This window comes from Trichoderma virens (genome assembly GCF_000170995.1).
Source record: "Trichoderma virens Gv29-8 chromosome Unknown TRIVIscaffold_1, whole genome shotgun sequence".
NCBI lineage: Eukaryota > Fungi > Ascomycota > Sordariomycetes > Hypocreales > Hypocreaceae > Trichoderma > Trichoderma virens.
In genome coordinates, this window is record NW_014013748.1 from 1,662,243 (window position 1) to 1,688,021 (window position 25,779).

The 25,779-nt window shown below is 50.4% G+C and overlaps 8 protein-coding genes across 8 annotated transcripts; 4 read left to right on the forward strand and 4 right to left on the reverse strand.

The window, feature by feature from the left end:
- Positions 1-705: 705 nt before the first annotated feature.
- Positions 706-2,878, forward strand: TRIVIDRAFT_185457 (uncharacterized protein; the record flags this gene model as incomplete). Its single annotated transcript, XM_014105994.1, has 3 exons — positions 706-1,782; positions 1,845-2,538; positions 2,595-2,878. One exon carries the CDS (start codon positions 748-750, stop codon positions 1,411-1,413), a length of 666 nt encoding a protein of 221 aa, XP_013961469.1.
- Positions 706-2,878, reverse strand: TRIVIDRAFT_85859 (uncharacterized protein; the record flags this gene model as incomplete). The annotated part of the gene is made up of 3 exons (XM_014105995.1): positions 706-1,782; positions 1,845-2,538; positions 2,595-2,878. The coding sequence occupies 3 exons, from the start codon at positions 2,849-2,851 to the stop codon at positions 1,657-1,659; spliced, it is 1,077 nt and encodes a 358-aa protein (XP_013961470.1).
- Positions 2,879-5,365: 2,487 nt separating this feature from the next.
- TRIVIDRAFT_34531 (uncharacterized protein) lies at positions 5,366-8,540 on the forward strand (the record flags this gene model as incomplete). Its single annotated transcript, XM_014105996.1, has 7 exons — positions 5,366-5,452; positions 5,577-5,678; positions 5,758-6,135; positions 6,190-6,651; positions 6,820-7,072; positions 7,123-7,698; positions 7,831-8,540. 7 exons carry the CDS (start codon positions 5,366-5,368, stop codon positions 8,538-8,540), a joined length of 2,568 nt encoding a protein of 855 aa, XP_013961471.1.
- A 1,170-nt stretch (positions 8,541-9,710) lies between these two features.
- Positions 9,711-10,890, reverse strand: TRIVIDRAFT_63030 (uncharacterized protein; the record flags this gene model as incomplete). The annotated part of the gene is made up of 3 exons (XM_014105997.1): positions 9,711-9,818; positions 9,876-10,523; positions 10,582-10,890. The coding sequence occupies 3 exons, from the start codon at positions 10,888-10,890 to the stop codon at positions 9,711-9,713; spliced, it is 1,065 nt and encodes a 354-aa protein (XP_013961472.1).
- Positions 10,891-12,142: 1,252 nt separating this feature from the next.
- Positions 12,143-14,350, forward strand: TRIVIDRAFT_207735 (uncharacterized protein; the record flags this gene model as incomplete). Its single annotated transcript, XM_014105998.1, has 6 exons — positions 12,143-12,156; positions 12,430-12,618; positions 12,675-12,978; positions 13,052-13,132; positions 13,195-13,815; positions 13,866-14,350. 6 exons carry the CDS (start codon positions 12,143-12,145, stop codon positions 14,292-14,294), a joined length of 1,638 nt encoding a protein of 545 aa, XP_013961473.1.
- Positions 14,351-21,526: 7,176 nt separating this feature from the next.
- Positions 21,527-22,254, forward strand: TRIVIDRAFT_215094 (uncharacterized protein; the record flags this gene model as incomplete). Its single annotated transcript, XM_014105999.1, has 1 exon — positions 21,527-22,254. The coding sequence occupies one exon, from the start codon at positions 21,784-21,786 to the stop codon at positions 21,952-21,954; it is 171 nt and encodes a 56-aa protein (XP_013961474.1).
- Positions 22,255-24,082: 1,828 nt separating this feature from the next.
- On the reverse strand, positions 24,083-24,983 carry TRIVIDRAFT_185460 (uncharacterized protein; the record flags this gene model as incomplete). Its single annotated transcript, XM_014106000.1, has 2 exons — positions 24,083-24,406; positions 24,572-24,983. 2 exons carry the CDS (start codon positions 24,704-24,706, stop codon positions 24,380-24,382), a joined length of 162 nt encoding a protein of 53 aa, XP_013961475.1.
- TRIVIDRAFT_63032 (uncharacterized protein) lies at positions 24,726-25,684 on the reverse strand (the record flags this gene model as incomplete). The annotated part of the gene is made up of 2 exons (XM_014106001.1): positions 24,726-25,308; positions 25,590-25,684. The coding sequence occupies 2 exons, from the start codon at positions 25,682-25,684 to the stop codon at positions 24,726-24,728; spliced, it is 678 nt and encodes a 225-aa protein (XP_013961476.1).
- Between the last annotated feature and the right edge of the window lie 95 nt (positions 25,685-25,779).

Consider the following 25,779-nt stretch of genomic DNA (forward strand, 5'->3'; position numbering starts at 1 on the left):
CACCTGTCAGATCTCATAATCTTTGAGACCATCCAGGCATCTCTTTTTTTGCACTCGGCGGTGTCAACAGAAAGCTAGATACCGCTACTGCTCTTCTATTTGTGCTCCTAGAGAGATCTTAGTAGTACTATTGGAGGGTCCATGACGTTATTCATGCTAGGCTGCGGTGATGGAGACCCGAGGGGCCGAATTCTAATGATAGTATCAGCTTCAATCTGAGCCACACATCACCATGTGTGATCATGTCTTGATGGACAGTACGGAATACAAGCCACCATCTGAGATGAACAAGTGGGGTAGCGTTTCGTTCAATCCCTAAGCTGTTTTATGGAGTAGCAGCCTTAATTCTCCGACTCAAACAGAAGGCCGCGGATCCTGTGAGCAGCTGAAACTGAGGATATAATTTCCAGTCATTAATCATCGGAGATTGGGCTCACTCACAGTTTAATTACCTTCTACGTGAAGCTGAGGATCAGGTTCTCGGTTTGGCCGGGATAGAATCCACGTAAGGCTAAGGCTGCACTGTAAGGAGTAGCCTTACCAGCATCTTGCGACGCTAGTCCCTATGCGGCCTAGAGACTTCTTGAAGTTTCCAGAAACTGCATTACCACAAGCGAAAATCTGAGGACTACTGGGTGTAGAAACAATTTCAGCATCAAAAGCAGTAGAGAGCGCTCCATATCCCTTTATCCTCTTCATTACAGAATTACCCACACGCACTCTCGCTAAGCCAAACAATACACTACGATGGGTGACAAGCGGCTCAACGACCTCCTGCGATGGAGCATCGAAAACACAGAGAGCACCGAATTTCCCAATGGCCCCTCCACTGACGCCCAATTACCACCGCCGACCAACCTCACCCCGGAGCTTATGGCCGCTCTCATGGGCGGCCCCTCCGATGCCGACCTCATGAAGGGCTCCATGGAGATCATCAACGATCCCGAGGTCAGCCTGGAGAACAAGCTCATCGCCTTTGACAACTTCGAGCAACTCATTGAGAACCTCGACAACGCCAACAACATCGCCAACCTTGATCTGTGGACCCCGCTGCTTGGGCACTTGAGCAATCAGGAGCGTGAGCTGCGCAAGATGGCGGCTTGGTGCGTCGGCACGGCTGTCCAGAACAACGAGCGCACACAGGAGCGGCTGCTGGCCATGGGGGGGCTTACGCCTCTTGTTGAGATGGCGCTGAAGGAGGACGAGGCCGAGGACGTTCGACGCAAAGCAATCTATGCGCTGAGCTCTGCCGTCAGGAATTACCAGCCTTCCATGGATCTCTGCACGGACGAGTTGAACAAGCGAGGATTTACAGCGACCAAAGTTGACGCCGCCGACATGGATGCTGTTGATGTTGTCATCCACGGTCTCAGGGAAAAGGTCAAGAATGCCGCCGTTGCGGCTTCGGCTTGAGGTGTAGCGTTTTAAAACAGCTCCAATAGAAAAGGGACATTGGGCGGAGTTGGGCGTTTTGTAGGTCTTGGATGGATCAACTGATATGGACTTGCATGTAGAGATATCCTACAATATTCATACAATTGTATCTAACGGTTAGAGTCTTTTTCTTAACGATACATGTGTTGTACAATTTTTTTTATATTCCCCCACTTATTTTTTTTTAGTATTTGCCAAATGATGTCGTCGACGTGATATTCATCAATGTGTAATCTTTCCGTAGAAAGGGAATCCCAATGCTTCCATGAGCAGCCTGCCCTGTCTATCCGAGGTAGCAGAGGTGTGAATGAAAATATGGCAACCAGGCATCAGCTTAGGAGGATACATCTATCATCAAATGTCAGTATTTGGAGTTCGCAACCGGGCTATTCTGTCTGGACTATACTCACATCGTAGTTAAACTCAATCTCCGGGAAATAAGACATCCAGGCAGGCTTCATACCAAACGCAATGTTGCCCGCGCTGTCACCACTGGTAGCCTTAATGCCCGGCCAGTCCTTGATTTTGGGCAGAACCAGCGTCACCAGCTTGTCGACAAAGTCGTAGGCCGCAGCGCCGCGGAGGGTTGTCTTAGCACCGGCTTTTGATCCCTTTCGGACGCCCCAGTGGATGACATTGTGTTTCACAGTCGTCACCTCGGGGAACTGGCCGCTGATGGCTTGGACCACAGCTCGGGCGACATGAAGATACTCCTTGTTGTCGGCAGCCAGAGGAGCATATGAGTTAATGGTGACAGCCTCGATCTCGGGAATGTTGTGCCAGGCGATGTCCCGCTCTAATATTCCAAGCCTCGATGAGCCTCCACCTCTTGGTCCTCTGCTAGGTCGATTCTTGTGATATGGCGAAGATCCGTCCCACTGGCGCAGCACTCCCTTCTTCGATTCAATTGGTACAGTCCCGGGAGGAGTATGGTTGTATGTGAGGGTCATTAGGTCTGGCGCAATGGTGCTGTCGTACGTGTGCTTCAAGCGAGGGAAGCTGAACGGTCCAGGAACGAAATCTCGCGCCGTGGGATCGGATGAAGGCGGCGCCTGGACTGGATGGAGAGGACCTCGATTATACTTGGGAGGATGGTATTGGTATCTGAGGTTCGTATTAGCATGGTTTTGCCCACATGAGCATGTGAGGGCAGCACGCACCGGTTACCAGGGAGCCTCCTTCCGGTTCGGTTTTGGCTCTGAGATTCCTCAAAAGCATTAACGATGTTCTTGTCGGGCTGCGGCGCTGAAAACGAAGATGTCGACTCGATATCGGCGATGCCATCTGCCTTCACAGAGGCATTGTGTGCCGCCCTGGTGGAGGCAAATCCTCTGGCGCATAGCGGAATAGATTGGTTGGTTGCCAGCTTTTGCCTCAAGGCTCTTGCCAGGCGAGCGCCTTCTCGAGAGACCGCCATTGTCGCCTGAGCAAAAGACGCAATGCTTCGTCCGAGATGTCTTTCTCTACAGCCCACCACGATCTCGAGACAATGGGAATTTTCCAATTGCTAGCTGCTGGGGGCACCAGCCACAGGCTAGTCCCGCCAGGGTTTGCGCCACACCATGGTCGTTCGCATCTGCGGGTATGTGGCGGTGCAAAATCCCCTACAGATATAGAGGCACAAGTACAAAGCCAGCTCAAGGATCTCGGCGTCGATAAGTTGAAATCGCGTCAAAGCCAGTCGAAACTGATCATTATAGCTGATTATTAAGCTATGTTCGGTTGAAAGGGGGAGACTGGGTTGACAATGGAGTGATCTTGTTCGATATCTGGTACTCAGCTCACTTACTAAGGTAGATGCTTGGCAATTCAGTATGTGTAAGTCAGCAAAGGAAGTGGTCTCTCAACTCTATGGGCTACTTTTGGCAGTTCGTATCAAAGTATGGAATCAGTAACAGATCCTAGCCCTGTATCCCGTAGATAGTGGATAGGATTACACAACAAGAGGCTCATCGTGCTTTGACCCTCTGGTTCGCCCATCTTCGGTGGCCCCTTGAGACTAGCCCCTGCTAAGCCGCCTGACTTGAGCAGCTCCTTGTATTCCTTCTGCTGATTCGACGTATTCTGTCACGCCATGAGGGCTGAAAGCTGCTGACATTCAGCATACTGTAGTACGTATCTGCTCAGTACCACCTGCAGGCGAAGGGTGATGATTCATACAAGTCCTTGGAACTCTGCTTTCGCGCAGAAACTTTTCTTCGTCCAGTACGACCCAGAGGCGATTCGGGCTAGAAAGATCAGAAGCTACCATGTAGGTACTTTCTGCTGGGAGCAGCACTCACTTGGAGTCTTGACCCAGGGTGAAATACCCTACTTAAGCGCTTATGATGATCTGCTACAAACGGTGACATTTGTCCGGTATCAAGACATGAAACTCCAAAACATCTCATACGTATATAAAAAGATAAAATGGCTGGGAGGAAGCATCAGCCACTCCGGAGCTGAAGTACGCCATCCTTTTGATACCGTACTAAAACTTGGGCTGGCTACCTACTACCTAGGTTGTACATGTATTTACTAGCCCAGGCTCAAAGCTCACATTAGGTAGCTAGGTACCCAGAAGGTTTTGGATAGGCTCGTGACGGGAGTAAATATAGCACATGTACCCTGACTGCCTTAGCTGACCGAATCTTTCAAAAGATCGCCCTAATTGTTAGTAAAAGACCCCTCCTGTGATCCCCCTCGCCCGCCAAGATCTGTAGCCCGCCTCTTCCGCACACGACTCAGAGAAGACTTGATACTTTGGTAGGCAGGTAACATGACTTGCATGTGGAGATGAACGAGCTGCTTAGAAGTCCGTACATGTGCGTAGACGCTATGATGGTCGAATATCGCCTGCCTTGAGCGCTGTTGGCAGAATTACGTAGGCATTTCGTACGCAGGCCACGAGGCCGCCGCAAATAGTCAGTTTGACGAGGCACGAGAACGCAGGGATGGCAAAAGGCCGCCTTAGCACCGCACAGGCGCTCCGTCATTTCAGCTTCCAGTCGATCAAGGCAGCCGTGTATGCGGATCTGGCGGTTCTGAGGCGAAGCCCGATGCCTTTTTGCTGGTGCATGTTGATTCACAAGGCGCGGATGATTGGTGCCAAGCCATGATAAGGTCAATTGCGGATCCCGCTGCGATGCGTGAAGAGAATTTCGTGCACCAAGTAGACTACGAGTAGTAATAGTGCCTACATAGTAAGGTAGCAACATGAATCCCATTAGACTACCGATGCATGTGCAAAGTCTGCAGGTGGCAGCGATCTATAAATCTCTCAATGCCACCGCGAGGGTTCGATGGGCTGTCGCAGGGTGCCACCTCGCTGCAGTATCGCGCCGCGCTATAGCGCTCCTTAGGTCCCTACAGCCCACTATCAGCCCCTGGCAAAACCGGGTCCACCCAGTGTCCCGCCCCCGCCACTGTAACATCAGCCAACACGAACCACTAACTTTAGCACTCACTTTGCTGCCGACCGGACCTTATTTGAAGCTGCGCCTGGAACCACTCGAGTTGCGTTTGATGGAGTTGCGCAACGCAACCTCCGTCATCTTTCCTCGTCCACTTGCACTGCCCAGAAAGTTCTATTATCGACAAGCCTCTGAACTTTAGACTGCGGCTGTTGCTCCCCATCTACGTCTGCGGCGCACCGTTTCCCCTCGAGCTAGGCTGTCCGACCCGAATCCGATCAGGTAGCGATACCTCGCGCAGTAGCTGCCGACGACGAAGAGTGAGCATCAGGCTGAAGAAAAAGCAACTTTGATATACAAGAAGCCATCGTCATAATCCATCCAGCCCCGCCAGCGCAAACCCCTCGCCGAGACTTGTCTCGCCCTATAATGGGGGCGCACCGCACGCCTCATCTCTCGCTCGTCGCCGCGAGAGCTTGATTCCCACCTGCCCTACTTTTTCGCCTCGTCATCGGGCTTCTGGCCATCATCGACGAACAATGAAGGAATTTCCTAGGAAGTTTCTTAGCCTGCGGGATAAGAGCGGCGAGCATCATCGTAGCAAGTCGGCTCCTCCCGCAAACAAGGTAAATCTCTTTCCATCCGTCACCAGCCAAACTCCTTGTGCAACATGGGGATGCCATGGCGGAACCACCCGAACCACACATAGTACGTCGTTCTTGGTTCGGCAATGTTAAACATCACTGGCAGGCCCGTCCCCTCTCAGCAGAAGCGTTTCGCTCCATATTCAAGCCCGACCATGCGAAACAAACCCACCAAAATGAGGTGGAAGCTGCGAGAGAGGTCGCCAAGGTGTGTTGCACTATGTTCTCCGCCATTTTTACTAGCGAGCGTCTCGACTTCGATCCAAATAAGCATTGACACTTGGTAGATTGAGGATATCCAGCGACGTTTGGATCAATTGCACATTATGAACATCACCGAAGAGCATGTCCGAGATATCTTGGGGACCAAATTCGTCGATGGAGACCCAGAACGCGCTGTCCAATTTATCGATATTGAAAAAAAGTCTTCTTCTGGAGTTATTTTACCCTACGACCCGAGTGTCCAGATGGTTGGTGCCGAAAACCGCAGTGCCGTTACCTGCTATATAGACTCCCTTCTCTTCGCCATGTTCTCTAAGCTGGACGCCTTTGAGTGCATGCTCAAAACCAATTTCCCGGAGGATGACCCCAGGCATAGACTCGTCGTGCTTCTGCGCATATGGGTCAACATGTTACGGTCGGGCAAGTTGATTCGTACAGACTTGGTGAGCAGTGACAAATTCCAATCTGAGGAGTACACAATTTACTAACGTGTCTAGACTAAACTAATACAAGATTCCATGGCTGAATGCGGCTGGCCAGAAGCTCGCCTTTTAGAACAGCAAGACACCTCTGAAGCATTTGCCTTTTTCACGGAAAAGCTAGAATTACCTCTCCTCTCACTACAGGTTGATCTGTTTCATCAAGGCAAATTCGATAAGGACGACCACAAAATCGTCTATGAGAGATTATTGAATTTAGCAGTACCATCAGATTCTGAGGGTAACGGTATTAAGCTAGAAGATTGCCTAGAGGAATATTTCAACACCCAGGTTGACGTCCTCAGAGACAGCGAGGAGGCAAAGAAGTTGTCGATTGCGGAGGACGGTACTCCAAGCTCGCCCTCTCAGCTATTAATTCCCAACCAGATTCAGTTGATTAGAGATGGAGAAAGCGCCGCGACACCTGCAGTCGTAACATTATCTCCGATAGAGATGTCGCCGTCGAAGCCACTGCCAGATGTTCCTCTAGAAAAGGACGAGGAGGGAGAAATCAAAGAAAAACTAGAAGAAAAAGTCAATGGCAAGAAGGCTGAGGAGAAGAAGGCTGAGGAGAAGAATTTTGACGAGGAAAAGGTTGAGGAAAACCCTGAAGAGAAAAAAGACGATGGAGAAGCTTCGTCAGCAGAGCAAGTCAACGGAACGAGTCAGAACAGCACTCTTGGCGATGTATCACAATCAACTGCCGCGGGCAGTCAAGCAGAGGCGTCTTCTTCCCAGATGATGGCTAGGAATAGGTCAACCAGCGTCATTCAACGAGTAATGCTTGATGACAAAGGCCGCCCAGCCAGTTCCGAGAACATACGCAAGAGGCTCAGTCTGAAAGGATCCACTGTCATCAAAGCGGTTACCATACCTGCATGGCAATTCTTCCGCTTAATTCGTACGTACAAGCCGTATTAGTCGATTCCCCTTTACTAACATCGCACACAGCCTGGCACGCAGTCAACAGCACCGAGCCTCGGAACAACGTCGAAGTAGCAATGAATCTTGATCAGCGCCCGGTGGTAGGCATTTGCTTGAAGCGATACGCCATGACTGAGTCTGGCCAGCCTAAGCGGCACAACACTTACATCGACATTCCCGAGAGCATGAGACTTCCTCACTTTATGCTCGCTGATGGCCCGCACATAGAAGAGGAGACTAATGGGTTAGCGACAGAGTACAAGCTTGTTCTGCAATCCGTTGTCTGCCACAGAGGCGACTCTTTACAGAGTGGCCACTACATCTCCTTTGCCAGGATTGCCCCGAAGCTTCTCACGGATAACAGAAGGCATGATTTCGATCCACCGCCAGACTACGAAGAGGCACAATGGGTGAGGTTTGATGACCTAGATATCGGCAAACGAGTCACGTTTGTCGACGACATAAAAGAATCTTTAAAGGTCGAGATGCCGTACCTACTGTTCTATCAGATCGTACCCATGGTCGACGCACCTTGTCCAACAGAAAGCACAGAGGGTAGGCCGCCGTCCTACGACGAGTCAAAGAATAGCCTTGAGATACTGCGTTCGGCAACTAGCGATGAAACACCCTCTAGTTCGACCCAAGGACTAGTATCGCATCATGAGCATCAGGCATCGGCCTCTACTCAAGCCCTAATATCCCATCATGAACAGCAAGCCTCAGCGTCCACTCAAGCACTGGTAGCACACCACGAGCACAAAGCCTCTTCTTCCACCCAAGGATTGGCAACGCATCATGAACATCAAGCATCAGCTTCAACGGGTCGTCTAGGGCAAAGCAAGCCACCCAGCATCAGATTATCCGCAGAAGTTGAGCGCCCATCCCGCAAGTGGCTCGAAGGTATTAGCATGAATTTTGGTGGCTCATACGTGGAGTCGGTCATCTCGCGCCGCCAGAGCTTGGCTTATACCGATTCTGCTGCTCATACGCCATCCATAACTCCCGATGCCCAGTCGCCTGCCATGCCGCCGGTTGACGAACCAACGACCTCAAGGTTATCGCGTGCCGCATCGCGCTTCAATTTGGGCAAACAAAGTCGCCCGGCCAGTCAATCGGGCGAGGGCCGCATCAGTCTCAACTTGAGTCGCTTTGGCGGGCTGATGAAGACAAACAAAGAGCCGCTGCCAGAGCCACCAGCACTGAACATTTCAACGGCAAGCTCAACAGGACAGCCAAGTCCCCAGCCAGGGTCGCCCACATCACTGGAAAAGCAGTTGCATCATCACCCCACCAGCATTGAGAAGCAGGACAAGCTGGATAGAAATGACAAATCTGAAAAGATAGAGAAGGCTGAGAAGCACAAGCACAAGAGGAAAAAGTCCAAAGAGAAAAATGAAAAACAGAAATCGGGGGATCAGCCAGAGCGGGAGTGTGTGGTGATGTGATGCACTCTCGGGCTTTAGATGCAATTATTGTTTGCAATGGGCCAAAACAACATTATGGGTTCGGAGCATATAGCAGGACGAAGGGCACTTTTCTTTGACTTGGATACAATTTTTTTTCAACAGCCAGCGTGGTCATTGTGCTTGAGTGAAAGAATCGTGATGTTCACGTTACTTGGGCATACATATAACGAGGGTTTGCATGGTTGGCAATATCCTCTGGGGGGGACACAAAAAGAGAAAAACAAACAAGGCAACTTTATAAACAGAGATACCACGGCGTTGGTGGGTGGGAAACTTGTTGTTTTGGCGGGAAACAGTGATTCAAAGGAATTAGTTACAGTCAGTCTTCAATATTTTATATATGAGCTCTGTGCTCGCATTCCACAGTGTGTCTTCGTCAATGCATTACATTCAAGCTCGTCATTTCTCTATCTCTCTTGTACATTCAGCATGAAAAGCAAGCACTTAAGACTGGGCCTTTGACCAATATGCCATACTAACTCCAGTCCCCCTCCCCCCTCCTTTTTTTTGGATTCCCTGCAACGTAGCCATCCCATCCCATCCATAATTGACGACATCCCAAAATGCTTTAACATGCCGCCCATTTCGCCCGAGCCCAATACACGAGTGCACCGGTCTTGGAATAAGTTAATATACACGGGGGGCAATATGCAAAAGAATGCACTGTAAGCTGAGATGTATGCATTTTTTGAGGCATAGCGCCCCCCCAAAAAGACTTGAGAGAGCCACCGTCATGAGTCACATTAACTCTCCCCTTCATTCATTCCCTCCCTCCCCCTCTCCTCGCGTGCTTTTCCCCCATTGTGAAAGCCATGGCCTAACCCTGCCATGAGAAAGGGCTTCGTAGAGTCTATCGAAAAGGGAGGAGTGTTCCTTTTTTTGGTTTCCCCGTTGTTTTCATTTCTTTCTCTACTGATTTTTGTAGAGATTGAAAGAGTCATCGAATAACAACGGTGGAAGATTTTTCGTTTTTCTTTTTTTCTTTCTTTTTTTTTTCTCCTTAATAATCAGACAAGTCGTGAGTGAGACGGCAAAAAGACATGAATTACTCGTCCTTGGTTGGCCAGCAGTCCTACTACATTAGTTGTCTATTAACCAAGATCCGATCATGGAATCTGCGCTGTGCTGGGATTTTCCAGTTGTGGCTGTTTAGAACGGAATGTTGGGGGGAGACTGGGCGCCGAGAGCCTCCTGCTGGTCTTGGAGCTCCTCGGGAGCAGCCTCAATCGAAACACCGAGGCCGAGCTTGGCTTGTTGCTATCCGAACAGTTAGTTATGGGATGGGATGTTGTCTTGGGGTCGGGAATCACATACCGTAAAGTGGTCAATGTCGGCAGCAAAGGTCATCATGACGGGGGGAGCGACGCGCTTCTCCAGGAGGCAGCTCAGCTTACCCTTGGAGTCGACCTGAGCTCGGAAAGTGGACATGCGGAAATCGTACTTGGCACCAATGGTGGTGACGCCCTCCTTTTGCAGGCCGCCGCCCATCAGACCACCGGGAGATGGGACAAGACCGAGGCTCAGGTCAACACCAGCTTGAACCTTATCGGACAGCTTGCGCCAGTACGAAGCATTGAGAGTTCCCATAGCAGCCTGCAATTGAGCGGTGGCGACCCAGTCGAGGGTCTTGTATCGGGCGCAGTAAGAGACGGCACATTCGGGACCTTGAGTCAGAGCAGGGCGTTGCCAGAGGGTTTCCAGACCGAGAGCGAGCTTGGGGGTGATAGATTGCAGGTAGCTTCCGATGTAGATGCCAGTCATGCCGCCCTCGAGGAAAGAGGGGTTAAGCATCTTGAGAGACGCACTGAAGTCATCGCCGGTATACTCGTGTTCGAACTGGGCCATGTCCTGGCCACCAGGGGAGATGGAGAGCTGAGACTTGGAAACCAGCTTGTCGGTCCATCGGTAGTTGAAGCGGCCGGAGAGGGAGCCTTCGTTGTCAACGTTGCCTTGGCAGAAGACCTAATTGAGCTCCGAGTTAGTTCCGTGGTGCGGGCTCGGCCAATGCGACGCTGCTTACCTTGCCGGTGCCGAACATGGCGGCAAAGGTGTAAGGGTTGATGCGTTCACCCATTGCGAACTGGTGAGAGACCTGGAACAGCGGCGCCATGCTGAAGATCTTTGTGAGGTCGGCGCGGATGCCGGTGAACATGTAGTTGTTGAGGAAGACATCGCGCTGGACTTCCTTGGACAGAGCCTCTATTGTGCCGGGGTTGGACAGGCCGAGCTTTGCCCTCCGCTCGGAGAAGTAGTTGAGCGCATCTCCTATTGTCGCGGCGACGGGGTTGGAGAATATGATGGACCGCAATGTGTCGACGGGAGTGGCCATGATGCCGGTCTATGTGGCGGCTCTTGAGCCGAGCGGATGGAAAAAACGGGACAAGAGAGGGACCGGAGATGGAGCAGAAGAGACCGGGTCGCTTCGCTGGTCAGAGAGTCTCAGTGACGATGTCTGGATGAAAGGGATCCAAGGCCTCAGGCAAGCCTCGGTCGCGGATGTTGGCTTTGCCACAGTGGTCGAGCTCCGAAGGCGGCTATAATGGGATGGAGTCGTTGAGAATAATTTTCAATCGACCCAGTTTGCCAGTACGTACAGTAGCCTGCGGGAGCTGCACGAGCCACTTTGTGACGCAGCCGAGTAGAGCCTTTGCAGCGATTTTTTTGTGAGCGGACGGTGCGATAATCCGTGCCGGTGGCTGTGGGCACGTGGCTGCTTGAAGGCATGTATCGCAGTACTTGTTGAGTGTGTTGCTTTTGTGCATTGGAATGTACCTACTACCTCTCTCATAACACAGAGGCACCGCGTAACTTCTTCTATTAATATTTACCGACTATATCAAACACCACGTTTATTTTCCGAATTATATGAATATATCCAGTGCTACGTCAATGGCCTCTCTTTTACAGGCAGCTGCTACCTTGGCATGATGGAAATAGTCAATGAGGGATGGTGGGGTAAAATGCACTACTGACTGTCAAGAACTTCAATTCCCATATTGTGGTCGTGTGTCGAGAGGTACCTGGGGTACGTACCCCAACAGGTACTTGGGCCCTTCTCTGAGTGTACCTCCCGTAAGTGCCCGTAGCGCCCCCCTTGCATGCATGAACGGCCTCTTCATTTTGCATCCGTCAAATCAGTACCCTAGAACCGAATATATCCGCCTGTGCGGCTCCCGAAAGCATCAAAAGCGCCTGTTGCCCTTGTCGCAGTTTCCAACAAGCTTCATCGTTGTCTGGTCGGCTGGAGCTGGGAGTCTTTGGCCATTACAAGCATCTTTTCGTCTGGATCCCAGTGGTGTCATCATACCCGGAAAGCGGGGCGCGAGGCTGAGATAGGTCGGATCTCATCTCGCATATCTCACCGCATCAAAGGTCGGCTGAGATCTCCCAGTTTTCAACAGACGCGCTGGGGTATATTATCACGTCTCAGTGAACTCGGACTCTTGCAAAATCATCCTCCCGTTGACCTCGGATATTATAGAAGCACAATTACATCTCTTCCGGAATTCGAGCTCCCAAGGAACCTGACAAAGTTTCGGTGAAATCATCCAAGTACCCGCTTGTTGATTTCAGCCGGCAAAATGGATACCTTGCTGTAAGTTGCCTGCGCGTGCTGCTTCTCATATGGGAATAAACTGGAGCGTACAAGCTGTCATGGCGATGCCATTCAAAGCGTCTCACTCCTGGCCCATTCGCTTCTCCTATTTAACCCCTGCCCCTGATCCAACCAATCCTGACCACTTCATACTTATCCGCTATATGTGGCCTTGGATATTGGTTGACTTTCTATCACTTTTCGTTTACATCTACGCGCGAAAATTGGAAATTAAATAATAATGGAAATGGGACTGACCGAAACGGACTCTAGTACCGCTGAGATTGCGGCAAACGCTCCCCGGTACCGCCGGAGGAGCTCAACCTTTATCGATAGTATTCACGATGTGTCGGAAGATAATGATATGGCCCCTGCCCAGCTTTACAGTACCATGTCTGGGCGGCTGTTTCATTCTGGTCGTATCGCCATTGTCATGGTTGGGCCGCCTGCTCGAGGCAAGACGTAAGTGAAATGAGCATACATTGCTGAGATTCAAGGCAAAATTTAACAAACGGTAGACACATTTGTGTATCCATGGCACGCTATCTCCAATGGCTTGGCGTCAAGACTCGTATTTTCCACTTGGGAGACTACCGCCGAGCAACCATTGGCACCGATGGCACGCTTCCCGATGATTACTTCTTCCCTGATGCTTCCCCGTCATCCGTCATACTTCGCCAAAAGATTCTAAAGAAGTGCCGTGAAGATATCTATGCCTGGTTGAACCATGAAAACGGCCAGGTTGCTATATACGATGCGGTCAACCCAACGGCGAGTGGAAGACGTTCTTTGGCCAAGGAGTTTGCAAAGCACGACGTCCAGGTAAGGAATCTAGCAAATTGTTTTCAATGTGCCTGTTTTCGTTTTGCCATTATTGACAGCAACACTCTTATAGACTTTATTTATCGAATCATATGTGAACGATGAACAAATTTTGCATGACAACGCCATCAACGTCAAGATTTCCTCACCCGATGTAAGCATCTCAAGTAGCACAAAATCATTGTTCCCCCTTCTCGATATTAACCATGATTATAGTTTGCTGGAATGGACCCCGAAGAAGCAGCAAAAATGTACTTAAAAAGAATAGAGATGAGGATCCCGGTATTCGAAACCATGGACGAGACGGAACTCAACTATATCAAAATGATCAACGCCGGAGAAAAGTTCTTCTACAACAACGTTAGCTTCAACTACTTGTCTCACAGAATCGTGTTTTACCTTACCAACCTTCACATCAAATCACGGACCACTTTCTTTGCCCGTGCGGGCACAACAACCGAAGAAGACTCTTACAAAGCAGACGCAGACCTTTCAGAACAGGGCAGGTTTTACGCTCAAAGAATGTCCGAGACGCTCATGAAACATCGCGAACAAGAAAGGCTGGAGCAGATCGCCAAGGGCAAGCCTGAAACGCCCATCCGGCCGCTTTCAATCTGGACATCTACTCGTCTTCGCACAATTCAGACTGCTGATATCCTCAAGGAAAAGGGATACAAGGTTCGGCAACGATCTCAAATGAGCCAGATCAATCCCGGCGTCTGCGAAAAGATGTCGGAGCGAGTGATTAGGCAAATATACCCCGAAGAGGTTGAAAAGCATGGACTCGATCCTTATCATCATCGATACCCCCGTGCCGAGGCAAGTTCACTTTTGTTGGTCTCTTTATTACAAAGGCTTAAAGCTAACCCTTATTTCTCGCCTTGCAGTCCTACCATGACCTTGCTGTCCGACTTGAGCCCATTATCTTAGAATTGGAGCGAGAGCAGAGTGACTTGTTGATTATTGCCCACGAATCTGTCCTTCGTGTGCTATTCGCCTATCTCATGCACTGCTCTACTATGGATATTCCTAATCTCAAGTTCCCCCGCGACGAGATCATTGAGATTATCCCTGCTGCCTATCAGAATGAAGCGAAGCGTATTCATATTCCTGGCTTAGATCCCAAGCTACTGCCAGGCTCCCCCGATGATATTAGGATACCCGGTAGCCGACCCTTGAGCAGGCCGGAGAGTGGCCAGATGAGCCCAATTCCTGGCGGTTTGGGTAGCCCAGCTGAACCACTGGAGAGGCCGACGGAAAAGGTTGTTAATACTTCGAAAGACATGGTGGCGGACAAGATTCACGATGAGATTTAAGTATAAGTACGAAGTAGTGGACACCAAAACTTACATTGACGATTTAATTGCTTGCCAAAAGAGAGGAATATGGTGACGCGGGCTGACAGTGTGTGCGGACGCTGCATCATTCATCACGTCGAACATGACAATACCTGATTCTCTTGGTAAATTAACATATCTGGCGGCAATCTCGCAGCACGCTCAAGGCACGATGATAGAAAAGGAGCGCGGCCAAGACTTGATGCACCAATACCACCCGATGCTCCCGCTACTTCGGATAGACGAACTGCACGTAATTTGGATTTTGCTGGGTGACACTCCCGGCTTGCCGCATTCAAGGGTCAAGAGCCTAGTATGATGCGGAAAGGGGGAATATTGCTGACGCTGCCGCATGACTTGGAGACGCGCTTATGTTGAATCGGGACACCCTCTCAGCTGCTCGTTGAATGTGGCCGAATGCTGCCGCTTTTTTATTCCGCCAAGACGCAGGCTGCCCAATGGAGCAAGACACGCAGCTGGCCGGGCGCGCTCTTGTTTCGCTTTGTCTCTGTCTAATGCCTCCCTGCATATGCGGGTTTCAGCTTGGGCGAAACTCTGAGGCTTCAAGGATGCATGTGAAAATGTGATAGATTGTCAAGCGGAGGATGGTTAGCTATGCGAGATGTGTGTTACGCACAAGATATATCCCTCTTCCCCCCCTGTCAGATTGCCTTGAGCAGTTTGTGTGCTGACTAGCTGCTGCTGCTAAATCCCAACAATAATATTCAACGACATCAAAGACCAATGGACTTTTTTCTCCGGCTGCCTAGTGAGATGTACTCGTATTACCGGATAAACTAGATGGACGGGTGGCTTGGTCTCTCAGATCAAGCGGCACAGGGGATTTGGAATCGAGAAGCATGAAAAAGGGGGAGGTGAGCCTACTGCTGCGGGTGTGGTACCTGTTGCAGTCTGGATGGGTGAGGGTACAGACGGATGCAACATCCGAGATGACGGATTCGATACAAAAGTGTGTGAGATGAAGACAAATACTCACACTCGATATTGTACTCCAAGTTGGGCTTATCCAAGACCTAGGCCGTGATGTCTGAGACATACAGCTCCTTATCTTGATGAACCATCATAGCTATTTCTGTTATTCGAACATTATGTGAATAGTTTACAAACGGTAAATGAAATATGGAGGTTATTGTGTACTAGGTACGTAAGGGGGTGGCAAAACCTTTCTCTTGAGTAGTACTACCTGTAGTCCATACCAACGCGCATAGCTGCAGTTGTTTGCGACGGCTGCGTTGGGAGTTGTCTCATTCGCTCAGCTTGGTGGGCATACCATGGATTTTCCCTGTGCGAATACTTCGTAATTGCCTGTTATGAGAGTAAAATATGAAAGGAAAGGGCTAGAGAAGATGTCTTTTACCAACAGTACACACTTGTCATCATGTTAACTTCAAGCTTGTTTATACTAATCATTCTCTGGGCGTGGAACGTCTGTGGGAGTAATGAACCATTGAACTGGATATTTGAAGCTACCTAGGTCATCCACTCGCTCTTTCAACCCTGTCGAATCATCACTCCTTAACATGTCATATTCATCATCGCCGTCTTTCGCTTCAGCAGATAAGCTGCTATAATTAGAAGCGAGAGGAGCGTGTGTAAGACTCTCACATGCCCATTCATCCTTCTTCAGCCTTAGAATTGCAAAATCACGATTCTGGAACAGGCTGCAGTGTCGGCCCCGATAACTCAACTATTGACCGGTCGTATTTTCTTCTCCCATTTTCACAGTACACGCGAGAACCAGATCGTGTACCGAATCATCCGCCAGCCATATGCCAGCCTGTATTCTACCCGGCTTAGTACAATGTAAAAGATCGCGTTTCAGTGCTCTTGCGCGGCTTGTATATCTCGAATAAGCCCTGAGTGGTGGCTCTTCAAGCTTGCCATACAGTTATCTGTCCATTCTTGGAGGTCATGGCGAAGTTGTAAGCGGTAGTTCCCAAAATAGCCCGTCATCCTAGCCGTCCATTATCGGAAATCCCGGGCGTATTGAGAGTAAGGTTCGAGAGCACAGCTTATGGCGAGGGTTAAACTGAAAGCAGTGATTATACTAGGCGGAAGAACCGAGGCCCATACGAGATCGCGATCCCCGAAGTACCATGTGAGCACGAGTACCACTACTATATGTGGCATTCCCCCACGGGCAAGAGAGCATAAGAACTTTATATCTTCGATAGGCTCGGAGTGTGGCTGGCTGGCGGACGGCATGCTGATCTAGTGAATCTTTAACAACGGAACTGACTTAGCAAGGTGTCTATGAGAATGGCTCCTGTAAGATGGGGATTTTACTTATTCAGAATCTCGTCCTGTCCAACAGACTGCCAGATATCTAGCTGACGTAGATGAAACGCAAAAGTGATGATAGGTAATGCGCAGAGTAATTATTGTAATCTGTGGCATCGCCGGTTGCTGCAAGGGCTCTTCGATTTTGAAGATTCCTAGTGCTTCTTGATGACGAAAAAATCTCGGGAAGATATTGCGACATGTTAGATATTGTCGCCTTTTTGTATCGGCGAGTGCCAAAACATAGTCCATTCTGCTTGCTCTGCGGAATCTGCCATTGGATTTTATAACCAAGGCCATAGGCAGTTAAGTCACTACTGAACATCTAATGGGTAGCCAAATAGCTTTTTACTGAGAACGTCATTTCTATTGAGTAGCTAAACTTTAATAACAGTTCAAACTTTTTCGCATCCAAACCAAAGCAAGGTCGAGTCCATCCGGCTACAAAACGGGTACTTGGGATATTATGCCACTCGGTCCGATATTGCTGGAAGTTTGGGTTCGCAAGTTGTATTGGGCGTAGTATTTTGTACCACGCGTCTACAGTTCTTCGAATGAGCTGGATTGCATCACCTATTATGGGTACAAGATCAAGACGTACTCGTGCTTGATACTGTACTCCAGGTAGGTTGACATTTCCTATCTAAGACCTAAGCTGTGATGTCTGAGATATCTAGCTTTTTATTTAGATCAGCTAAAACAGTTATTTCTGATATTTAAATAGTAGGTAGGCAGGATAGCAGGTGTGCACTATATTGATTTCTCATCCAACCTGTTCCAGCAGCAAAGGATACTTTCCAAAACCCACTACAGCTACCGTTCCGTACGTTGTAGTAGACGTGAAGGGAAAATAGTGGTCCATCTGCAAAGAACATACATCATAGTACTTGTAAATGACAGACCTCAAGTTCAGATGCATAAACGGCCCCCAATCCCCTTGCTCCAACGCAGCCCGGCGCGTAGGAACTGCAGCTAAGCGCACGGGCAATGCTCCTGAGAAACGTATTGCCCGGCTGACTATATCAAATGCCAATCAATTCTCATGTACCTGTGGTGTCTCTCTGCTCCCTGCAGCTGCAAAAGCCCGTCTGACCTGGCCGGAATAAGCAAGGGGATACCAGAAGGTGGTCTTGTGAGTGCGAGTACACAGTCTCCATCCAATAGGGACTGCAGCTTTGCCTGTTTTGTTCACCCAATATTTGTTTCTTTTGGGCTCTGTTATGGGGAACTGGCTGTTTCTCAGATGTGGCCGGACAAGCGAGGCGACCATTCGGATTCGAGCGCTGTACGTCTTTAGTCTATCTGTGAGTAGAAGCGTTTGGTCATACTTGGATGCTTAACTTTTTCCTCTTGCAGCTTATCTACGTGTTACCCACGGCATGTAATACAAATGGGTATGAGCACATGTACATGCAGGGAGCCATATAGGTTATGCAGTTGTTGAGCTGGAAAGCATCAGGTCGAGAGAGTGATACTACCAGACAGTTCAGCTCCGTCTCGAAGAGATGGTGACGACGGCCCAATTCGCAGAAAGAAAGAAAAAACAACACGTCACTTGACTGTCAACGACCAGGGAATAAAAACAGCCCTTTGTTGCACCACATTAGGATGCTGTCCCGGACGTGCATCTCCTAGAGAGCATTCGTCGACAGGGGCCTGTTCGTGGTCTCGTGGCCTCTGTGTGGGGCCCTGGAAAGACATCAAATTATGAAGACAAAGTCCATCGTGTTCTGGAATCGAGCAGTGAAACGAGGCCCATGAAGGCGTCGCCGAGATCGATTACATGTATTTACATCGAGGGTTCAAGGGTTCAATGGTGACGGCTACATATGCCTGTAGTACTGCCAAGTACGGCTAGATACCGCGATGGTGTAATAAAGTTCCATCAGATCCAGCGTCCTCAGTTTGGTTTACAGATATTGATATAAGTCAAAGTATCTCTGTATCGGGGCATGATGGGGCTTTGGACAGTGTGTGGCTTTTGTCATCGTCACTTGTGGCCTCTCTAATATAGACTGCATTAGTATACAAACTATTGTGTGTTATCCTCACCAGCACCACATCATGTGCTTTCAGCAAAAAAGGTTGAAGAAGCTTCAATATTGCGATGATGAAGTGTTTGAAATGCTTATAATGACGTGAGGCAGGGGAGATGGCTCAATAATGGGCTATCCTCTAATATAATGCTCTAGGTTAGGTACAGATACGAGGTAATGTACCTAGCTATAGACGAGATTCCCAAAAGGACACGAAGCAAGACCAAAGAGCAATCGCAATATGGAAAGTTTAGTTATGACTTAAAGAGCTATAGATTTGAGCAACAAGGTTCAATGGCGACTTAATGGCTGATGCCATTGGGTACAATGCATCAAGATACTAACGGCCCTCGTAGTAAACATCCCTAAACGCCTCTATGCACCCAACTGTCACGCATCAATCGCAAAAAAAACCTCGAAATCTTCAATAGTGAGGAATCCTTTAATACCAGATAAGTCGGCTGCTAACGATGATATAGAGGTAGCAAAAGCTTATCATAATCTTGAGGCATCTCGACTTCATACGCCTTACATAAATAACAGTAAGATATCCTGTGAATATATCGATAGGCTTCCAATACAAATTACTCTTTCTAGGTATATGTCAATCATCTGAAACCAGAGTAAAGCAATATCGCCTTTTATACACTTGCCAACAAGTAAACATCATGGCGAACTACAGCAAAGTAGCTAACAGTCATTTTATATAAAAGAGAGCGGCTAGGTAGTCGGAATCACGGGTTTATAGACGATAATATATGCTCTTTGGATATTGATAGACACTAAAAGATGAATGCTCCTCAGATTACAAGACATATTTGTAGCTTCCTTGCAACTGCACCAAGGGTTCTGTCAAGACACGGGTACCTAGATGCGCACAGTGTTAAAAACGACTGCACTTGTTGGCCCCACCATGTCCCATTCTGGTAATACCTCTAAATTAGTACCAGTGGGCAGACGCTGAATCTGAACTCCATAGCAAGAAATCCTCCTTCCTGCTGCAGAGCGAAGCACAAAGGGCTTGACGCCCTGAGTTCAGAATCTGGATGCCAGTAGAAGCGTTTCTTGCAAGACAAGTGAATGCAGAGATCGTCGTATTTGGTCAAGGGTTGTGTGTGTGTGAGAGAGAGGGAGAGAGAGCGGCAGCAGCATCAACAGCAATAAGCACCAGCAACAATGCGAGAAGCTTTGGTAGACACATGCACATGCGGACATGGCCCAGCCGGTGCTACATCCGTCGAGCCCAGTTTACAAACTTGGGGCGAACAGGACAGGGCGCCACGTTGCAGCTCAGCCAATTGACGGCGGCCATTGGCTGAATCTGTAGGGAGGCATTGGGTAGCCTGATTGAGACAGGCAAATGGCCGGGTCATGCTCTCATGCTCATGACAAAGCTCACTACAGAGAGGCCGACGACTCCACAGACATACATTCGTACTCCTGTCTCGTCATGCGCGGCGATGGATATCATCGCCATGGGAGAGGCAAACGTCAGGGTCTCTAGCGTTGCATGATTTCGGTCATGAGACCTTTGACGAAAAAAGACGAAGGGGGAAGAGAGGTCAGTCAATAGGGTCACCCTTGGCTCAGACAATTTCATTTGCTTTTGACGCAGAAAAACCCTGAGATCACAGCTGCTGAGGGCTGGGTCGGGCTGACAAAAGATGCTGTCGTCGCTGTCTCAGAGATAAACCAATACTATGCACAGTAATTCCATGGCCCTCAGTGTTGGACGGGTTTAACTCGTCCACTTGGACGCACCAGATGGCGGACTAGCGCTGCTAGTTTTCGCCGGCCGTGTGTCTCGCCCAGATGACTTCCAGCATGACGTTGAGCCCCAATGTGACCAGGACGAAAAAGACCTAACACGGAACAGGGGGGGCTTCAAGTTGGCGTTCGCGCTATGCTACGTGGGCCTTTTTCGCCGCATCAGCATATGCAGAGACGACACCGACCTGTGCACTTTTCCGCAGGCCGTCATGGCAATTGGTTGTCGACATACGCAAGGGGGGATCTCGGGAGGCGCCATTTAATCTCTCAGGGCTCACATCTCCGACCGCACACTGCGAGACCCTGCGCTTTCGAGAAACGGAGGCAAGGAGGATATGAGCATGAAAATGGTCGAGTCCACAGAAACCCCGTAGAGGCTGGAGCTAACGAGAGCCCCGTCGCCAAAACAGACGAAAAAAAAGATGGAGAAGAGCTTCCGGATAGCGAATCCCAAGCCTCTCCATAGTTGGATCTGGTTATTGTCCTCTAGTGGTACCGGCAGCAAGCCGTTGGAGACAAAATCACTGATCGACCTCCCAAATGGCAGGACTTGGGAAGGGGGAGGGGCGAGGAGGGGCCGGATGCTGCAACTGGTGAGGGGAATGGAATGCTAGCAGGCTAGCAAAGCACTCAAAACCTTGCGTCTCATCCACAGTGGCCAGAGACCAGAAGACCGGAGACCCGAAAAGATGCTTTTCTCTCATGGTAATTCGGACGAGCTTGTCGCCGCTCCACCGTGGCCGAGGCCTGGCGAATGGGTGGCGACCGGTTTCCAAGAAAGCAGAAAGGCTGCTTTGTGCTTTCGGACTTAGAGCAGAGGCACGGGAGCCTTGTCTCGCTTTTGAAGCTGAATGCCGGGATGCTCGCTGCCGGGATAATCCCAAGAATGACGACGCCCTGCTGCCGCTAAAAAAAGGCGCGAGAATCGTCCAACAAGGCTCTGGAAGTGGCAGAAGCTTGCATTGGATGTGGTGACAGACATATGACGGCGGGCATCTCGTCGTCTCTGCCACCACCGGAACACACGCGACAACAAGCCTGCGTTTGTCAACAGCCTTTGGTGTATATTTGCAGGTCGCAAAGCCGGCACTTTGTTCTTCTCGCAGCGAAATTCCCAGCTTCGCCCGTAGCCATTTATTGATGACGGCTACCGACCTTGCAAATAGCATCCAAACAGACTTCTCAGCATCCCGCCACGGCGCGTTCCTTTCGGCCCCTTGCTGATATTGGCGTGGTAAAAAAGCAAAGACGAGAGGGAAAAAAAGGACAAGTCACATCCTTGCTTGTGCAGGCACCTGCTGCCCGATGCTACATTTCTATATGTAGTAGCAGTAGCGCATGCACCTAGAATAGCGTGTAAGATGCTGGGTGTTGCCACAGCATATCTGCTTTACTACGCCGTACGAGAACGGCACACGCTTGCAAGCATCCGGATCTCTGCCTGCGAGAAGCCTGGCGACAAGGCTGCTCGTCTTGCACCCGGGCTGACTAACTGGCTAGTACTGTACGAGTACGAGCCTGTAGGATCCTGATTGAACAGCATGTCTTGTTTCAGGGACCTGGCCCAAGGGCGGCCTTGCTTGGCTGTGGCAAGCTCCATCACGAAGGAGGTGTGCCTGCAGCTTACTTTGTACCAGTCTGGATGTGCTTTCCGTGCCGTGTGAGGTCATCGTCCAAAGTTCCTATTTTGGGCAGACGATGCTAAATCGTCGATTCCCACAGGGGCACGCTCGAGAGATGGACCAGGACAAGGCGGTAAAGGGCCGGAGAAAAAGATAGGAAACGGCCATGGGCAATTGAGCCGTATGGGAACATATTAACCGGTAGATGAGGGATTCAGAGACACTGCCACATCTGGCGTGACCTGGATGATATCACGAGCAACATGATTGGAAGCATCATACACCCTGGAGCACCCTGGAGCATACAGGTATTGTGCAAAATCCTGACGCATGCACTATACATGCAAGCCGGATGCAGGTATGAGCGAAATATATATATCAAATTCGTGCCCGTGCATTTGGCCGCAGATCACAGAGAAATACAGTCGATGTTGGCCCATGGCTGCGTGAATCTCGCCGCTGGCCGGAGCTAGTCGGGAAGCAGGGTCTCAAGGTTTGGCTTGGACCACCTGCTTCGTGCCGTGTAGGTGTAATGCTGAGTCGAGTCAACGAAGCGCGTCTCAGGTCATCGTCAGCTGGAAAAACGAGGCAGACGTGGCGTTTGCTGCGCATTTTGTCCAGCACAAGTACGAGTATAGCAGCAACAAATCGAGGCGAGAAAAGGGGGGTGTGTGGTGGCGGCAACAGCAGGTCAAGTGGTGAGGGGTGCGTTCCGTCATTCACAGCAATTGACTCTGCAAGAATCCGCCAGCTGCTCGTCAGTGGTTTGGCCCGCAACGAAGAAGAATGGAGAGTGAGGTGATGGGATGCAGCAGAGATGAGATGGAAATTGGATGCAATTTCTGCCACCGTCAAGTGACCTCTCAAACCTCTGTTTGCTGGCAAAGAGGGCAAGCGATTTGTGGAAGCCTCCTGCAGCGCTCAAGCAAAAACTGCGGTAGCTCAGCAGCAAAGAGGACGGTGCTACCGGCACATCAGGCCACGGCTTGTTGCCACCTTATTAGAACGTGACGCCTGAGCCATATCCGCATTTGGCCACATAATACTCAGGTAGAGGTAACATGTACAAGTACCACCTGTGGCTAGCAGTATAGTGCAAAGCAGGGAGAGGAGAATTAGGTAGAAAGGAAAAAAAAAAGGGGGAATCGAGACCAAGCACACGGAGTATAGATTGATCTATTAATATGTCCCGTACATGGTGCCTGAGCATCGCCGCGTGAGTTGCTGTCAGTGCGGTTTGACGCTCAGATGGGCAGGGCGGCTTATGCTTAGCAGCTCGGCTCTCGTCGTCCAAATCTAGGTCCAGGGCGTCCAAATTGCTGTGGCTCTGATCTGGCCCAGGCGACTTACAAATGCCCTCTACAGGTACTAGTGGCCACTAGGAGCGCTCAGGCTTGCATGGTTCTCTGCACGGCCAGTCTTTGACTTCCGCTTGCCGAGTTTTAGCGCCAGGTGCCCGTCTCAAAAATGAGCACATGAGCACCTCGAGCCTAACACTGCGGGTCTGCTGGATCTCTAGCAGGTCCTGGAAGCCCATCATTGCGTAGCACTAGGTGGGAGGTACCTGTACTAACCAAGCAGCAGCGGTGTTTTTTTTCCCTGTTCCCCTGTTGTGATCGAATTGGGGCAAAGTAGGAAAAAGAAAGAAAGAAGGGTGCCTGAGAAGACAGGGATGGGGCGGAATAAAGAAAAGAAGAAGACGAAATGGGATAGAGAGACGGATTGCTGGCGTTGATTGATTGAGATTCACTGCACGATTGATTGAATCAAGCGAGCCCAACAGGTACGAGTACCGACTCAAGTAAGTACTGTACTGTACCTGGTCGCCGTTCCCACGATAAGCGCGTCCCTACCGCCCTGTATCCATCAAATTTCTCTGTATGGAGTGCAGTATCTCCGTACGAGGTCACCCGCCATCGCGCTGCTTTAGTGGGCTTAGGCTCCCCTCCCGCAGCAGCTATGAGGACATGCTCGCAGATTACCTCACCTGCTAATGCCATGCCATTCTCTGCCAGCTCGCACCATCTTTCCCTCGTCTCCCGGCTCATCGACCCATTGACCAAGACGAGGAAAAAACAAAAGTGTGAATGCCCTCTGCCTTGCGTGCATCCAGACACTGTAGAGTAGAGCATTAGCATTCCCACGGTAAAGGGCATTCGCCGTGTTGTTGGTCCTCCGTCTTGCATCGACTCGACTCTGTTTTGTGCGTGCTGCGTTGGTCAGGTGGTTACTCGACGTAGCCTCCCCAGTCCAGCCTGCACCCTCGCTGGAGACTTTTATTACCGCGCCTCGCCCTCCCCTCTTCACTTTTTCCACCTCACCTTGAACCCTTCTTTCACCGAGCAGCCCAGAGGCACAAAGTGTACGTTGACCACCGCTAGGCACACCATCTCCCCTCCTCCCTCCTCCATCGTGCAATCCGTGCAGCCTTTCTATTCTCGGGAATGCTTGGCTCTCCCTCTGCACATCTTGACCGGGCTGATGGCAGACTGAGCTTGAAGAGTGCCGCAACTGACCCTGAAAGCAGCCCGAAGCAGACGCAGACGCAGGGTGCCCCGCATCGCCTCAGAGTGTAATAGCCCGTGCAAAGCAAAATCGAGAGCGCAGCAGTGCAACGCGACAGACAGCCAGTAATCGTCAGAAGCATCTCCCCGGCGTCCATCCCGTAATCGACCGCCAGATCACGAGATTGAATTTGTCGGTTTACTCTGCACACCATTCTGCTCTTTTCCTTTGGAGCCGCTGCATAGCCTTTTTTCTCTCCCTTGTCGTGAGCCTGTGCAACAGCTCAGACTCGTGCCGTCAGCTTCGCGCCGTGCTCCACAGCCCTCCGTGCCGGTCCTGACGTACATCATCCACCAAAAAGCCTCCCGTTTTCTTTGTGCTTGCTCCTGAGCCACCTCCGACATCTTTCGCAAGCCGCCGACAGGAATCACAGTTGACATCTTGGCCTCTTGCGCCACGACAGCTCGCCCAATTCGCATCGTCCTGGCCGTGAGTTCGTATCGGTAGGTCCAACCTTCTCTTTGTTCGCTTCGTGCTGCTTCGCAAAGCTCGCCAAAGCCCTCGCCGGCTCTGCCTGCCTCGCAACCCGCAACCCGCTGCCCCTTCCTCTCCTCTGCTGGGCGACTCCTTGGCGACTCCTTGGCGTCACAAGGCTGCAATTCGGCTCTCGTCCTTCTCTCATCATCACCCTCGTCTCTGCCAGTGCTCTTTCCCCTGTTTTTGTCGTTTGTCGGCTCCTGCCGTGCTGCTCGTCGTCTGCTGTATGTCACGAGCCCACCACGTTAAGCACCCCGCCCTGCTCCCTCCAAAGACCCGCCTCTTCCTCTCTCTGCCCAGCTTTCTCGTGCCACTACACCAGCTAGCCATTTTGACCTATGGAATTTTCTCTACACCCGCTGCCGCCTGTCACCTCCTGATTGCATGTACCTACACCTCACAGCTGCTTTCTTTCCTGGAGGGGCGTCTTTTTTCCCTTTTCTTCCTCTTTTTTTTTTTCTTCCCTCCCACCCTTCACTCTCCTAACCATTTCCCCGACATACTGCCTGGCGCAGCTGAACAGTCCCCATCGCACCGAGTAGTCCCTGGACTTTCGTACCAGAGTTCCTTGGCCACTGCCGTCGCGCCAGTTGACCATTTCATCATTGGCAAAGCTACCATTTTTTTGCCCAGCGCGTCCGCCTTAGTTGGTGCCTTTCCCCCTCCTGCTTCTCAGCCCCAGTCTCTTTCCTC